Below are 17,037 nucleotides of genomic sequence, written 5' to 3'. Positions count from 1 at the left end.
GGTCTCCATTGAAGTACCTTTTTCCCGCACCACGCAAACACCAGGGCCCCGGACATATGAAGCTGCACATCTATATCACCGTTCACTGGTGGCTGTTTTGCGGGAGAAGCTCTCAAATCCTCGAGACGATAAACTGTTTCATTACGAGCCGTATCAGCTGCGTTGGACTCCCCCACATCTAGACGTAGAAGTCGCCATACACGGCGACTTGTATACATCGCCGATTTTTCACGAAGCTCACACAGAGCTGCAGGAGTCACCCGGGGAGCCTGGTTGTGATTTGCCTCGAGTGGTAGCTGGCATCATGTTTTGGTCAGATGCCACGCAACTCACGTCGTTCGGCAATGCAAAACTGTGGCCTACCTATATGTATTTTGGCAACGAGTCCAAGTATCGACGCTGTAAGCCATCGTGCAATCTGAGCAATCATATTGCGTACTTCGAGACGGTACGTTTGACTCAAATTTCGCACTGTATATCACGCTTACCATTACGCGCTCAGCTTCCGGACTCATTCAAAGACTTCACAGGAGGAAAGGGGTTGTCCAGCGATTGTGCAACTCATTGCCATAGAGAATTTTTTCACGAGCAGTGGAAGATTTTACTGGATGACAAGTTCCTTGAGGCATATGAGCACAGTATTGTAGTTTGTTGTTGTGATGGCATCAAGCGTAGATTCTACCCGAGGATCTTCACTTACTCTGCGGACTATCCAGAAAAGTAAGTAAACTCTTCTACGATATCGAATATTATTGACATCTTTTATCCAGGGTGCTTATAGCTACAGTTCGAAACCTAGGAGGATGTCCATGTCCTCGATGTTTAATACCAAAACATCGGATTCAGAATATGGGTAGGCCTCAAGATCGTCAACAGCGTGATACTTTGGCTCGCAATGATGAGAGCAGACAAAATATTGTGGGCACTGCACGCAAATTGATTTACGAGAAGAACTTAGCGGTCGGCAGTGCACCAGTTGAGCGTATCCTTAAACCACATTCATGGGTGCCCACTTCGGTAAGGCCTGAATCATTTTTGTAATAGACCATGGCTAATCATTCTTCAGATCGCATTCTCAGATCGCCTTGGCCCTTTGGGGTTCAATATTTTCCGGGCGCTTGTGGTCGATCTCTTACACGAGTTTGAGATTGGCGTCTGGAAGTCCCTTTTTACTCACTTGTTGCGTATCATTTTGGCGCATGATAAATCTCTTATCCATGAATTAGACCGCAGGTGCGCATGTGTCATCGTACTGGCGTTCCATTTGTTTAAATCCTACTATCAGATACAGGCAAACTCCAACGTTTGGCCAAGCGACCATTCGAAAATTTTCTGCTAACTCTTCAGAGATGAAGAGGATGGCAGCTCGCAATTTCGAGGACTTGCTCCAGGTATGAACTTACTGTTGTTGGTGAAGTGCAGTATCTGATGTGAAGTGCAGTGTTCTATTCCTGTCTTTGACGGCCTCCTTCCAGAACCACACAACACTATCATTCTCAAACTGCTATTTACAATGGCACATTGGCACGGGCTTGCTAAACTTCGAATGCATTCCGATATGACCCTTGACATTATGGACCTAGTAACTTCCGCAGTTGGTCAACAGTTCAGGGAATTTAAAGCCAAGGTTTGTGACGCTTACACCACCCGGGAACTTCATCGGGAAGTCGAGGCTCGTACGTGACGCCACGCAAGGCAAGCATCGAAACAAAACGATGTGCGCAAGGGCAAGCAAAACGCTTTGAATTATGGGCAGCGCACAAAAGTTTTTAACTTCCAAACGTACAAATTCCATGCTTTAGGAGATTACGTGTCCACAATTCGGCGATATGGCACGTCTGACTCGTACAGCAGTGAACCAGTCCATTCGTTGTCATTTGCCTGACCATAGCTAACTATTTACTCCAGGGTGAACTTGAACACCGGTCACCTAAGGCGAGTTATCGCCGCACCGATCGCAAATTATTTGTGAGACAGTTGACTCGGATCGAACGTCGGCAGACTCGCATTCGTCGCGTGGGTGACAGGGTCGTTCATCGCCCCCACATTGAAATCACGGAGTTAGCGAGATGCCCGGACGTCCACCACCATATAGGCCTAACACAAAAGCATCCTATTCATATAGGATCCTACTTGCGCCTTCATGAAGGCGATCCAGCTGTCAAGGTCAGTCTCATTATATTATGACCACGTAAACACCCTTACACCTCCTGCAGAATTTCATGTCGAAACTGAAACTTCATCTGTTGCGTCGCACCACGATATCAAGAAATATTGCAGAGTCAGATCAAGATACTAATTCGATCATCCTGAAGGACGACCGAATATATAGTCACAACACGGCTAGGTTTAATTATACTACATACGATGTTCGTCGAGCCCAAGACGTCATCAACCCAAAGACTTCCCACTGCAACATTATGGTTCTCCGCGCCGAAAACGATATGGGACCTCAAGGTCACAGATATATTTACGGCAAAGTACTGGGTATTTATCATACTAATGTAATTTTTATCGGAGTTGGTATGGTCGACTATACACCGATTCGAATGGAGTTTTTATGGGTTCGGTGGTACGAACCCATAGATGAAGTCTCCACCTGGGACTCCTCAACTATGGATCGTGTTAGATTTCTGTCTGTGACTCACGACCACTCGTTTGACTTTCTGGATCCAACCGATGTCCTTAGGGGCTGTCATATTATTCCTGCTTTTGCTCGCAAGAGGAGACGGCCTGACGGATCAGGTCTCTCAGCGTGTGCAGGAGATAAGAATGATTGGCGCATATACTACATTAATCGGTGAGTAATGCTCCCGCTACACGCATGACTTGCATTCAGTTCATAATTTTAGGTTTGTAGACCGCGATATGTTGATGCGGTTCCATTTCGGTCTTGGAGTTGGGCATACTTACTCGCACCATTGTACCTCACAAGCTCAGTCTCAGGATGAGTATCTCGCAAGCTTCGAGCATAATCTTCAAGATTTCGAAGATAGCGAAGAAGTTGAAAGCCATGATGATGACGAAGAGCAGGATGATTCCGAGTCAGAAGTCGAGGTCGAGGTGCCTGAGCAACAGTTCGGCTCTAGCAGTGAATCGTTATCTGAGTTTCACGAGATGTACGATAGTGACTTAGAATTAGATTACGAGAACTAACATTTTAAAGTCACGTTGCGTTGGCGTGGAAGACGGGCAATTATATGGTTCAGCCAACAATGTATTATTGTACCGCCTGAATGGTGCACGTAATAAGGGTCCAGACTTCTCGATGGCACTGCGACGACCAGTCGTTAATCTGAGCCTCGTGCCAGCAATGTAGCTTAACACGGTATGTACATGTAATACGCTCTTGTAACACCTAATAGTCCCTGCTACTTCCAAGACACCGCGCTGACCAAGTGACGTGCTAAGCATATTAATGTCAGCCCAATCCAATTATGTGTTTGTTATCGCTCTAATAGTCTAGTTTATACTCAATTTTACAGGAATTTTTCGATTGCAATTTGGCATTCTCGGATGATCGCGTCGAACATCCACTGGGGCCGTGCGCAAATCGTATTTCTCAATCAGCCTTAAATACGCATCGTATTGATATCTTTTCTAAAAATTCATCGCAAACGCAATGTCTACCTTCGATAATCACGCGAACAATACGATCAACGCTGATGCGTGTTTGTTCAACCCTATGCTTCCTGGGTTCCTCCCGTTCTCTGCAAGTTTTCTTCTCTCACAACACTCAACAACTTTACTCACCGGTTCCTTCAGGGTATCCCTGCAACCACTGTTGAACTTGCAGGGTACTTGGCGCTGGGCCCTCAGCCCATTGTTTTACCTCTATACGTAAGTATTCACTGATTTGTTTACACCACATCTCTCATCTATGTGATGGCGCAGTGCCCCCCACTCGCTCTTGACGCTGTAGGTGGATTTTATTTTTATGCATAATTCATACTTACTACCTGCTCCCAGCTAAAGCAGCAATTGTCTCTCTTCGCATATCTGGAAACCCCGATGATCCATAATACGGCATACGAGTTACTACCCAACAACGAGGTACCTGTGTATGTTTTAGCGGTAGGTTCCATCTGTACTGTATCACGCGTTCCTACTGATGTCCTACCAGCTGTCGGATATCGCCGCACCATTCTTGAATTTGCCATGGGTGAAAGGCAAAACAGGCAACGATAAGATGCTGCATGGTGTCTACAACTATGTATGTCTGCGTCCGCCTTCCTAATGTATCACATTCTCATGATGCTACAATGTCGTAGCTTGGTGTGGCCCGGGTCGACGAACCTCTAACTATCGTCCATCTTGCGCAATTTCCTCTCGGCTACCAATATCTTCAGGCTGATGATTTAATCGACGAATTAGAGTCGATCCTTCAGACCACCTGGATTGACTCGTCAGCCATGACTTCAGTGCCAGGAGTTGTGCGGCCGGTCCTCCCCAAGAAGAAGAAGGTTAAGGCTGAACACACCCTTCATGGAATTATGAAGACCTGCCCAAACTGGCGCAGGGCCCTGGCGTACCTGCGTGTCTCCTTGAGGATTTTCATATGTTGCGGTCACACTGACAATCCTCATCTTCTCATCAATGCCGATTACGGCGAATGCAGACTTGAGCTTGCTTGCAGTCTCTGGCCTAGGTGTCTAGCTCGTGCAAACATCACTGTCCAAGATTTGGAAATGGGTAGGGGAACTTGTTATCGTTTTTCATATAGACTGAATATTTTCTAGTGCTGAACAAAGACTCCAAGCTTCCAATGTCACAAAACGAAGTATTGGCGCTCGTACGTGTCAATTCCTGTTTTCATTTTCTTGTCTTATTTAAAAATAGACGAGCCCGTGGGTTACGCAATTTCTATATGATACCCGTCGGGTGATCACCTGCTCCATGGATGACGCTCACATCTTTGGGCTCGGCAACTTCTTTGGCATGACTCTGAAGCACAGCATCGGGACTCTCCTGCAGATGTTCACACGACCCCATGCACATTTGCTTCCAATCCGGGTGAGTTCTTCGGATTTTCTTTCATCATTACACCCTGATTTTATCGTGCAGATCAACGGGTTTTACACCTTCTTGATTCATCAAGCAGGGAAGGAGTTGGTTTATCATGTCATATTCAGGACAACGGCGACAAACCGTATGCGTTTCACCATCGCCAATCTAGAACCAGCAACCTTCAGGCACTCTCCCCACCCGCCAGTAGATACTTTGGCTTTGGTGGGGTCATGTGTAAGTGCTCTACCGTCTCGCTGTTTTACTTGCGTTTACTATTATCACACTAGTGCTACCAGTCGCTCCTCACGAAGCTCGTGAGCATCTGGGGCACCGCAGACGTCATGCCACAGTTTCCTTCTGTGAGCCAAGTGCACAGTGAACTTCGGGAGACAGCTGTGATGCTCCTCCAGCAAGATGAAGACCCGGACATTGCCATGTTCAGGGCTCAAATAAGAGTGCTGTGCAACATCACGTAAGTTGACAGGATACTTATGATTTCTGTACTAGGGCTAACAGCAATGCAATGCATAGTGAGACCGATGTGTTCCGGATCAGCCGCAGAGGAGTTGCGGCCTAATACTGCTGAAAATGAGTCCTGGATCCGTGCTGTATATGTATTATGTAACATCTACTCAAATGAGCCTTTTGAAACCTACTTTGTTCTCTGTCGAACTGCAAATTTTGTGCTCGTGAAAGCCATTGCCTGCACTGCTGATACATTGAGAAGTATTTCCCGATTGGTCATTCAGGATAATACTAATAATGTGCATGAACAGGTCATCTTTTCACTATCTTATTTGTGCCGTTTTTTAAGGTTTGATGGTTTGATTGCCATCGCATCGTTTGATCGCTATCGCTTCTCAAACGACTGAATAGGTTGTGTAAACATTACACGCTCGTGAGAACACACCCTCTAGCCTCTCTCTTGCTTCCCTCTAACTTCAACATGGTGAACACCAGTTCCGCCGTTCCTTTTACATTCGAAGCATCTTCCTACTCTCATTTTCTCGGAATTGAACAAACTGAGACTGCCATGATATGTTGGCTCCAGAAACAGGAGCATGATACTGTGAGCGCAGGTCCTATGATTATTGTAGCATTCTAACTTTGCTTCCAGCTTCCAGACTCCCTCTTTGCCACAGCTTCCGTGCTGTTTGGATGGATTGACTCTCACGATCTTATAGCTCTCCTTGACGTGAGCCTCCGGGAGGTTGCGATACAGCTTGAGCGAGAACATGATTTTGGTATTGTATCCTGTTTGCAAGGGAGATGTCGGATGGAAGACAGGATGCACCGAGCTCAAACTGAAATATCATTGTACAGTACTGCTATTGCTAACTTGTGCGAAGAAATGGAATGTAGAAGTTCCCCAAGTGAGTAACACCTTGCGATTTTTTCCTGTTCATCAATATTTGTTCTTAGATTGCCTCAGGACACTGCCCACAGTGGGTGATGTCGCGTGTATGAAAACATGCTTATCACCCAGTCCGGTCAATTTCGATGACATCCGACCTATACAGGTCATGCCAGACAAATGCGACGCCTGAGACAAATGCAATGCATGGCTGATCGCGTTGCAAGGCAATACCCTGGATGATTCTGACGCAAGCCGAATACCATTTGGTTCCCCGCGTGCAGAAGCTGTTCATTTCTACGAATACCTTACAGGGGTAAGCGCTATTCATGCTACGAGAGAGGGGTTCTGACGCGGCGCTGTGCAGCCCAACGATCGATTTCTCTCCCTGCCTCGCTTGTTGAAAACATGGGTCGACAATACCACATATTGCGCTTACATAATCGCATCCCTAGCAGAATTCAAACCCTCATGTAATCGCGACAGCTTCAAAACAAAGGAATGCAAGAGTCTGGCTATCCTTAAATCCGATCTACATATGCTTGGACTGAAGAAGCAGCGTGCGCAGGTCGAAGTGGACATGCTTTCTGAAGCAATAGCACGCATGTCTGAGTTCGAGCACACTGACGACGGTAAGCATGCAGTTACACTTATCTTTTCGACACTAACGTCACTGTAGGCATATCTTCCGGAAGTTCAATGACGTGTGTGTCACGTCCGCCTGAAACCAGTGTGGGCTCGTTCGATGATTGGTTGTCCTCATATGCCTCTTCTGACATATCATCAGTCATGTGACACTCTTACTTGTAGTTGTACCGAGTTTTCACCCAAGTAGGTTGTAAGTTGTGTTATGTGTGCTACTTTTATGCTACTTCTATCTTACCAATTTCTTGATAATCAAGGCTACTAGAATGGCGCCGAACTTCGTCGTCAGGAACCTTGTTTACCATTATGTACAGTGCAATATAACAGGCTTTGTTTTGGCAATATTTGCTCCGTCTATCAGCATTGGAATAGAATTTTATAATGAGAAATACACTCGATGACCACGAACTCACAGTGTTCTCGCCCACAGCTGCAAGTGTCAAATTAACATACTTATTACAGCTCGGCATAATTACCAAAACGTAAAAGTTGAATTTGCGTGTCGGAAATGCCCGAGGTAGGACCCCTAATCTATTAGGCACGAGATAGTACTAGTATGAGGTTTGTGTCCACCACGGAGTCATGCTGTGCTACTGCACGTTTGAAAGATAGACATACACAATGATTTTGGCTCAAAGTGGGAGCAGCCTGAGCAAGGGAGATAAACAATTGCCAAAGCAACTGTTTAATGTAAAACTTTAACATTTTCGATGTTCACTGCAGCATTCAACAGTGATTCAAGAATCAATAATTGAACTCAATAGGTATGTGCCAGTTTGAGATGCCCCTTGCATAGCAATATATTCTTTCACATACTTGTTGCATACTTGTAAGATTTGGTCATACATATGTATATGTTGTACACTTGTAAGATTCATATCAAAATGAGATGCCCTTCACATAGTCGTATACATTTTCATATACTTGTTCGATACTTGTAAGGTGGATGTCAAAATGACATGTCCTTGGTATAGCTATATATTCAGCCATACATATGTTGTACACTTGTAATATACATGTCAAAATGACGTGTCCCTAGCATAGCTATATATTTGGTCAGACATATGTTGTCCACTCATAAGATTCATGTCAAAATGGCATGTCCATGGCATAGCTATATATTCTTTCATACACTTGTTGCATACTTGTAAGATGCACATCAAAATGATGTGTCTTTGATATAGTCGTATATTCTGTCATACATATGTTGTGCAAAAATAATAATATATAATTTCAGATCTAGACATATCATGATGTTCCATACTTGTAAGGTGTACATCAAAATGACATGCCCCTCATATAGCCATATATTCCTTCATATAGTTGTTACATACTTGTAAAAGGCAGATCAAAATGCTGTGTCCCTAGCATAGCTATATATTTGGTCATACATATGTTGTCCACTCATAAGATTCATGTCAAAATGACATGCCCTTCACATAGTCATATACATTTTCATATACTTGTTCCAAACTTGTAAGGTGCATGTCAAAATGACACGTCCCCGGCATAACTATATATTCTTTCGTATATATGTTGCATACTTGTAAGGTGTATGTCAAAATGACATGCCCCTCATATAGTCATATATTCCTTCACATAATTGTTGCATACTTGTAAAAGGCAAATCAAAATGACGTGTCCCTAGCATAACTATATATTTGGTCATACATATGTTGTCCACTTGTAAGATTCATGTCAAAATGACATGCCCTTCACATAGTCATATACATTTTCATATACTTGTTCCAAACTTGTAAGGTGCATGTCAAAATGACATGTCTGTGGCATAGCTATATATTCTTTCATACACTTGTTGCATACTTGTCAGATGCACATCAAAATGATGTGTCTTTGATATAATCATATATTCTGTCATACACATGTTGTGCAATAATAATAATATATAATTTTAGATCTAGATGTATCATAATGTTGCATACTTGTAGGGTGTATGTCAAAATGACATGCCCCTCATATAGTCATATATTCCTTCACATAATTGTTGCATACTTGTAAAAGGCAAATCAAAATGACGTGTCCCTAGCATAGCTATATATTTGGTCATACATATGTTATCCACTTGTAAGATTCATGTCAAAATGACATGCCCTTTACATAGTCATATACATTTTCATATACTTGTTCCAAACTTGTAAGGTGCATGTCAAAATGACATGTCCGTGGCATAGCTATATATCCTTTCATACACTTGTTGCATACTTGTAAGATGCACATCAAAATGATGTGTCTCTGACATAGTCATATATTCTGTCATACACATGTTGTGCAAAAATAATAGTATATAATTTTAGATCTAGATGTATCATAATGTTGCATACTTGTAAGGTGCATGTCAAAATGACATGTCCGTGGCATAGCTATATATTCTTTCATATACTTGTTGCATACTTGTAAGGTGCACATCAAAATGATGTGCCTCTGACATAGTCATATATTTTGTCATACATGTGTTGTGCAAAGATAATAACATATAATTTTAGATTTAGATGTATCATAATGAGTTTTCTTTGTCAGCTCTACCTGGTCATATCAATTCCGGGTTGATTTCCTGATGTGATGGTCCGGTTCTGGGTTCTCATCCAAGGCCCTCTGAACCAGACCAAACTGGACCACAGCAGCACCAGGCATCATACACAGCCCACCTGATTGCTCTGAGACATGTAACCATTAAGTACAACTGCAAGGCAAATATGTACATTAGTTGATTCAATGACATAAAGAGATTGTGTGAACAGGGCTTACCATCAAGTTGGGCATGAGTGTTGAAATCATGCACAGGTTACATTGAGCCAGTGATACAACCCAGTGTGTCAGCGTGACCAGGGTCCACATCAGGTGACATTGAGGCCGGCAGTGCGATGGATAGCGGGGTTGTGTGACTGACTGGATTCTTGTTTAATAACTGGCTCAGCACAACAAAGGAAGTTGATCATGAATCGAAAATGCACCCTTTATCGTCTTTCTCCCCTGAATCCATGATGTCCATAGAGTCGATAAATTCGTCCATGGCTTCAGTTGATCTTCTGTGGGGAGATAAGATGTTGCAGAATTGAGGCCGCCATTACAGAAAGGTGGCAACAATGCAAACATGCTGTATGTATGATGACAACGAGCATGTTGATAATATGACACTGAAGTCTGACAAAGAGTTGTAGCGGTGCAGAATGAATGGTCTAAATAATGCATGTTGATATACAGTGGCTCAAAAAAGTGTCCCAATGTTTGTAGGTTTTCATGTAATTGTGTTATTGCGAGCCAGGGTGTGAGAATCTGACTAAGTCAAAGGGAGGTCCCAAAAAGCTCCGCTTCTCGGCTACAATTATGTCCCCTATAGCGTGAGAATCCATTGACGCCGTGCGAAGATATGGCTATTTTAATTAGGTGACTCATTGGGACACTTTTTTGAGTTTGAATCAATTATACATAATCTCTATAATTCTAGTACTTAGTGTTTCCTCCCTTATTTTCATATTTTAATAGAAACTCAAAAAAGTGTCCCAATGAGTCACCTAATTAAAATAGCCATATCTTCGCACGGCGTCAATGGATTCTCACGCTATAGGGGACATAATTGTAGCCGAGAAGCGGAGCTTTTTGGGACCTCCCTTTGACTTAGTCAGATTCTCACACCCTGGCTCGCAATAACACAATTACATGAAAACCTACAAACATTGGGACACTTTTTTGAGCCACTGTAGTAGACGCTGATGGTGATGACAAGCGCGTTGATGGTGATGACAAGCTCCATGACGGTGACGACGAGCTTGACGGGGATGATGACAATGATGACGACGACAAGCGCACTGATTATTATGGCATCGGGGTTGTGATGGTGTGGGGAAATTAACAATACAAACAATGTAATACAACAATGAAAAATCCGCATTAGTAAAATCAATCCTGATACACATAGTCAACTGTAATCATGACATGTGACACTCGCTCTCGAGTCTCGATGGTTACCATTGCCCAGACGTATCAGGTTGTTTTTGGAATTTTCAATTTTAGTGTGAGATACTTTTATGCCTTTTTACTGTCACGTGACGTCCGGATTTGGCCAGATTTCTGGAACCCTTCTGCTTTTGGGGGCGGGCAAGTCTTTGTGTGCCGCTTTGCATTCTTTCTCATTGCCAGCCAATGCAATCTACGTTTCGAGTTCCTTTCGACGAATGATTTGCCAAACAAATCAAATTATCTTGTCAAGTCCTGCCAGCTGCGTGTGAATCCATGACAAACAAACAAATCTATGAGGAGGACAGTGCTAGTGCTAAGAGACAGAACTTTGAAGCTAGTTTGTGTGCATGTGTGTGTGGGGGTGGTGAAATGTCTGTGAGTCTTAAATGGTTGTGCTACGGATCAGTGTGTGTGTGTGTGGATGGACGAGGCTTCCTCTATCAACTCAGGAAGACTGAATGTAGGTTGTGATTGTTAGTGCTGCCATGGTCTGGTTTGGTCCGGTTCACAGAGGGTCAAGCAAGAACCAAGAACTGGACCTAGGTTTGGTTCTACCAGACTTGATGAACCTCGAACTGGACCTTGGTGAACGGTTCAGAATGGTCAGGTCCAGTCATTTTCAGGTTCGAACATGAACTGAACCAAATTTATTTACAATGAGCAAAAAAAAACATAGATAGGACTTGTTGTGGTGCCACGGTCAATGGTCTCAATATCAAGAAGTAGGAGGGCATGAAAGATGGGGCGTGGCATGAGAGAACAGGTGGGAGAGAGTTAGCACAAGAGAACGGGCACAAGAGGACAGGTATGAGAGAGCAAGCATGAGAAAATGGGCACAAGATAATTGAAGATGAAGTTACTCACCTGACACCTCAAACTCAGTGGTTTTGGTTGCCTTTGTCTTTGTCGGCACATTGATTTTAGGGGTGGAGGCAGTGATTTCGTGGGAGTGGGATGATGGGCTTGCAGGAGGAGTTGCACAATGAGATGTGTGGTCTGATTCGTCTGTTTGAACAGTGCATATCATGACTTACCTTGTCAATGGGTCTCTGCATTTGATGGAAACAAGTAAATCTTGAAGCTTGAGAATCCCTGAGGCTGAAGTGGATCATCAAAGGAAGTGTCAAAGCATGCTTCAACAAAGTGGCAAGCTTCTTTTGGTTCGCAGTTCAGAATGGTTCGGGACTGGTCCGAACCAAAGTTGAACTGTTTGCCCAATGCCAGAACCAAGAACCATATTATGGTCCGGTTCTGGCTGACACCTGGACTGTGGACCAAACCACAGGAGAATCAGACCAAAAAGTCCGGTTCGAACCATGGTTCAGGACTGGACCACAGCAGCACTAGTGATTGTCAGTGTGAGGCAGATGCTACAGGAAAGATGCATACTAGTAGTGTGGACAGAGGATAACTTGACAAGCACCGCAAATTTGGTGAGAAGTGAATACAGCACTATAGAGCCTGTACACATGTAGGCAGACACTCATATGTTGATCATTAACTAAAATACAAAGTTGTTTAGAATTTGTTACAGTGTCACAGGCCTGTCACAACCGTACACACATCAATTTCACCTGGCCCAAGAGCTGACACACTTAAACACCTATCTCTACTTGTAGGTTTCTTAGATGGGGTCACATGGCTGAGACGAGAGCTAGAACAAATATATAATCTCGGTATCTGGGAGGAAGACTCCAGGTGCTATAAGTACCTAGAACAAATATGTACTAAGTCTTTGTTAGTAGCTGGTACATTATATGAAGGTAATAGTGCTTACATCTCAGTATCTGGGAGGAAGACTGAGATGCCTAATTCTATGAGAGACCATTTTTATGTGCAGGTAGAGCAGGAATGAACGCAAATTAATCTGAGACCTTTTGACATGATGTTCGGCCGATGATGAGCAAATGTCCGAGAAATGATGTGCTTGCACCTAATCTGACGTGTCCGACATGCCTCTCAACACTACTCTCATGCTGTCTGTCTCACTTTATGATCATCCTTGGGAGCTGAAAAACATGCTGTCGAAGGCCTGTTTGCAGTACAGTACAGCAGGAAAGACTTACAACAGTCTTTATCTTGGTTTCACCCGCTAGGATTTGTTGAATGGCTTGTTGTTGTCCGAATCGTCCAAGTGGAAGAAGACTGAGAGAGCTGATGGCAAGGCATGAGATGTCAAATAGAGAGTGCGAGCACAAGGGGAGAAAGGGCAGGCACAAGGGAGAGCTGACATCAGGCCTGGAGCTGCACATGTATCAAGTTTCATTCTAATATAGCGAGAAAAACACTCACAGTATAAAGTCTAGCACCCGCGCAGACAAGCATCTCAGTTCTGTTTCCAGAGACTGAGACGTGAGTACCTATACCATACCTTATCGTAAACATATGCTGACACAACGTAGTCTTACCTATCAGGTACACATTTCATTAATAAAGAGTTCTGTTTCCAGAGACTGAGACTCTTACCTATCAGACTCCTCATGAGTTGTGACCCTCTCGCTTGTTATAAATGCCTTTATGGCATGTATAATATCTGTCCTCGAAGTTCTTGTCTTCACTATTATTGACCTGCATCCTTGGAACGACAGATGACTTAATAGTAGATCTAGAATAATAAACTAATGTTTGGTTAGAAAGAATGCAAAGTGGCATGCAAAGACTTGCCCGCCCAAAAGCAGAAGGGTTCCAGAAATCCGGCCAAATCCAGACGTCACATGACAGTAATGTCAGAGACTTTTTTCCGGCATTATAATGCCCCCGCATTCTAACCTATTCTAATGTGCCTTGGAATCATTACGACCACCATTATGACTAGATTATGTTGCGATTACTGGGTGAACACCATAAAAATGCACATTACATCGGGGTTAAACTTGTTTATGCAAGTTGAATCGATTCGCGACGCTGGCCGACATATGACTCAGCGTCATCATTAGAGACCCCTTTCCTCTGGATATAAGTATCTAACTGACGTCGTCTTTTCAGCACATCGCATACTCGTCTCCTAAAAGCACTGCTGCTTGTGCACTGTCTGCACCATCCAATTTTTGTGATCATTGAATTTTCGTTACTCAAATTCAGTCATACTTCCAATTTATGTCAGATCCTGGAGGCCCAAGCAATACTAATGCCGCCAATACATCCCAAATGCAACCATCGCTTAGGGGCCCTGGAATGTGAGGGGCTTCAGTTGAGACCGACTCTGATGGAGCGCATTTACCCCAACAAAATGTGGCGAAGAGATGCCTTGATGTCGTCAAAGACTTTAGGAGTGGGAAAGGTTCAAAATTTGATGCGTCCTTCGTCATCTCTTCCATTGTCAACAAAAGCATACCATTGGGCTCAGGCGAAAATCCCTCTACAATTGCGGCTATCTACCTTGCCATGCTTGATGAATGGGAGTCTGAACGAAATCGTGCCTACCGCAGAGCATCTGGAACCGCTGGAGAGCACCAATCAATTGAACCAGGGGGTGATGAAGAAGAGCCTCATCCAGAGGCTGTCGGAAGTCAACGAGCCAGCGTTGAGCCAGGAGAACCTGCTCGAAAGCGGGCTAAGCTCGACTTCGCCTGTCTTGACCTTAAACCAACCATTCACAAGAATCCGTCCAAGCCCTTATCCACTAACCTCAGACACACCATCCGTATCCTCCACAATTGGTCGCAGGACCAGAAGCAAGCGAAACTCAAGCTTATGTACCATGAACGAAGTCCAGAATTCCACGAGTCTGGATGGGGTGACATTGTCGCCGGAAGAAGTCTCAACCTCGATGCAATCCACACCATCATTACAACCTCGCGCGCTATTGACAAGCATATGGAGGTCATCGGAGAAGTTGAATTCACTTATGGTGTCTCAGAAACGGCGATGAAGAAGATCACCAAACAGAACCATTGGAATGCAGTGTGGAACAGAGCCGCGCGAGCTTACAAGTTCGCTTTCCCTTTTAGACAGGCTGAGCTCGACGCCTACTCGGAACACATCAATGAACAGTTCAACCAACAACTCGAGACCTACCATGGACGTGTTCTCCGGTATGACAGAGCTGTCAGATTCCGAGTCGGTAACACTCGCAGGTATGAGCTCTCCGATTTTGAAAGCTTCAGAGATTTGTACGCATCTCACTTCTCGGCCGGCGGGCGACTCCTCATGGATCCAGTGTAGAGACTCGTGTGTCTCATGGTGTGATATGGCAGGTTTCACTAGGAAGTATACAGCACAAACTCGCAGTGTCATTCTGTGCGCTACCCACAGCTATCTCTATATGACGCGCAGCTTTCCCACGCAACGCGCGCCATGCGCGCACCATTCCCGCGCTTCGCGATGTATACGCGCGCGCGCGTTCCTGCGCTTGCGCGCCCTATAGCGCCAGCCATTCAGATGCATCCATCCACTGTCCACCAAGCTTCCTAGTACGTATATTTCCATTTCCTTTATTAGCATAGTTCCACCTTTATTTTTATCATAGTTTCTCACTCATATATATCCTTACATACCTACTCGGTAGCGCTTCGGCTCCGCATGACCGCGCTTAGGCGCGCTATATAAGCGCCAGCAGTACATACTATTACTTACCTTTCACACCTTACTTTTCCCTTGAACTTACTAGTTATCACCCACTATTTACTTAGCAGTACATAGTAGAAGTCTATTGGTCTACACTTTGCATCTATCTTTTCTTATATTGCTTTATATCATCACTTAAGCTTAGTCTCTTTTATTTCCGCTTACGCGCGCGCGCTTTCCCGCGCTTCGCGCTAATACGCGCGCGCGTTCCCGCGCCTTCGTACCTTGCGCGCACTTGCGCTTTCTCACGCTTCGCTGAAGCGCGTACCTCTAGATCTTCGCAGCACTCGCTTCCCCTAGGGTCGAACGCACTTGTCTCCTCAAGAATAGCAGACTAGGTAACGCGCGACCTCACAACATTTTATAGATACAGTTAGGAGCATCCTTGTTCCTCATTGTATTGTTGTTTCTACACCGGGAGAATCCACAAAGTCCTCAGAGGGAGGACGCGATTCTTCCTCTAAGCGAGATCCTTGCCAAAAATGGAACAATGGAGAGTGCACACGCAGTGCTTCCAGTTGCCGGTATGCACACATATGCAACATCGAACAAGACGGGCGTATGTGTGGCTGCCGCCACGTCAGAACCAAACACGCCGAAGAAACCAAATCCAAATCGTCCTGATCAATTCCTCGCGCGCCTGCGTCATCGTCGAGGCCTAATTTGGTCTTCGACAGACGCATTGTTCAGCCCAACAGCGCGTTCAACAGAGTATGCAGAGCCAGTCCCATCAGCACCTCTTTCTCTCACAGATACTGATGTGTCTCATACCGTTGCCAATCATCCTGAACTCTTTCGAATAGTTACGCCAATCAAAGTCGACCATTTTGAGTACCTCCTTATGAATCATCCAAATCAACCTTTCGTCCAGTCTGTGTGTCGTGCCCTACATGAAGGGTTTTGGCTGTGGGTGGACACTTCAGATGGGAACTATCCATCTATCAACTGACAATTCAATGCAGACATGCTCAAAGTCCATAGAACAGGAGAAGTTTATTGAAGATCAACTCAACGAAGAAATACGGCTAGGGCGTGTGTCCGAAAGCTTCGGTACTCAATTGTTCCCTGGGATGTATAGCGTCCTGATGCACACAGTCCCAAAACCAAATTCAGACAAGTTGCGTCTGGTCATAGATCATACAGCCAGGGAGTACTCGCTTAACTCTATGATTGACTCGGATGACATTAAAGGCACGAAATTGGATGGCTTACATTCACTCGGTGCTTCTCTTTTGGAGTTTAGAAAGGACCACCCAGACAAAGAACTACTTCTCTTCAAATCGGACGTGTCCCAGGCATTTCACAGACTACCTATGCATCCACTGTGGCAAGCCAAGCAAGTGCTAACCTTTCGTGGTCAACGTCACGTCGATCGTTGTAACAATTTCGGTGGACGCGGCTCTCCCAAAGTCTGGGTATCATTCATGTCACTCGTGGCATGGATTTCCATTCATCACACTCTCATCGAAGCCCTGAAACTGTATATG

At 44.5% G+C, this 17,037-nt stretch overlaps 1 protein-coding gene across 1 annotated transcript; it reads left to right on the top strand.

Annotated features, from left to right (window-relative positions):
* Nucleotides 1-5,953: 5,953 nt before the first annotated feature.
* On the top strand, nt 5,954-7,156 carry F5891DRAFT_1189636 (uncharacterized protein; the record flags this gene model as incomplete). The annotated part of the gene is made up of 5 exons (XM_041367193.1): nt 5,954-6,076; nt 6,125-6,251; nt 6,589-6,677; nt 6,729-6,993; nt 7,041-7,156. The coding sequence occupies 5 exons, from the start codon at nt 5,954-5,956 to the stop codon at nt 7,154-7,156; spliced, it is 720 nt and encodes a 239-aa protein (XP_041225078.1).
* Nucleotides 7,157-17,037: the final 9,881 nt, after the last annotated feature.

The sequence above is a fragment of the Suillus fuscotomentosus genome, assembly GCF_016647785.1.
Source record: "Suillus fuscotomentosus strain FC203 chromosome Unknown F5891scaffold_32, whole genome shotgun sequence".
NCBI lineage: Eukaryota > Fungi > Basidiomycota > Agaricomycetes > Boletales > Suillaceae > Suillus > Suillus fuscotomentosus.
The sequence above is the reverse complement of the archived record's forward strand: the minus strand, read 5'-3'. Positions and strand labels throughout refer to the sequence as shown.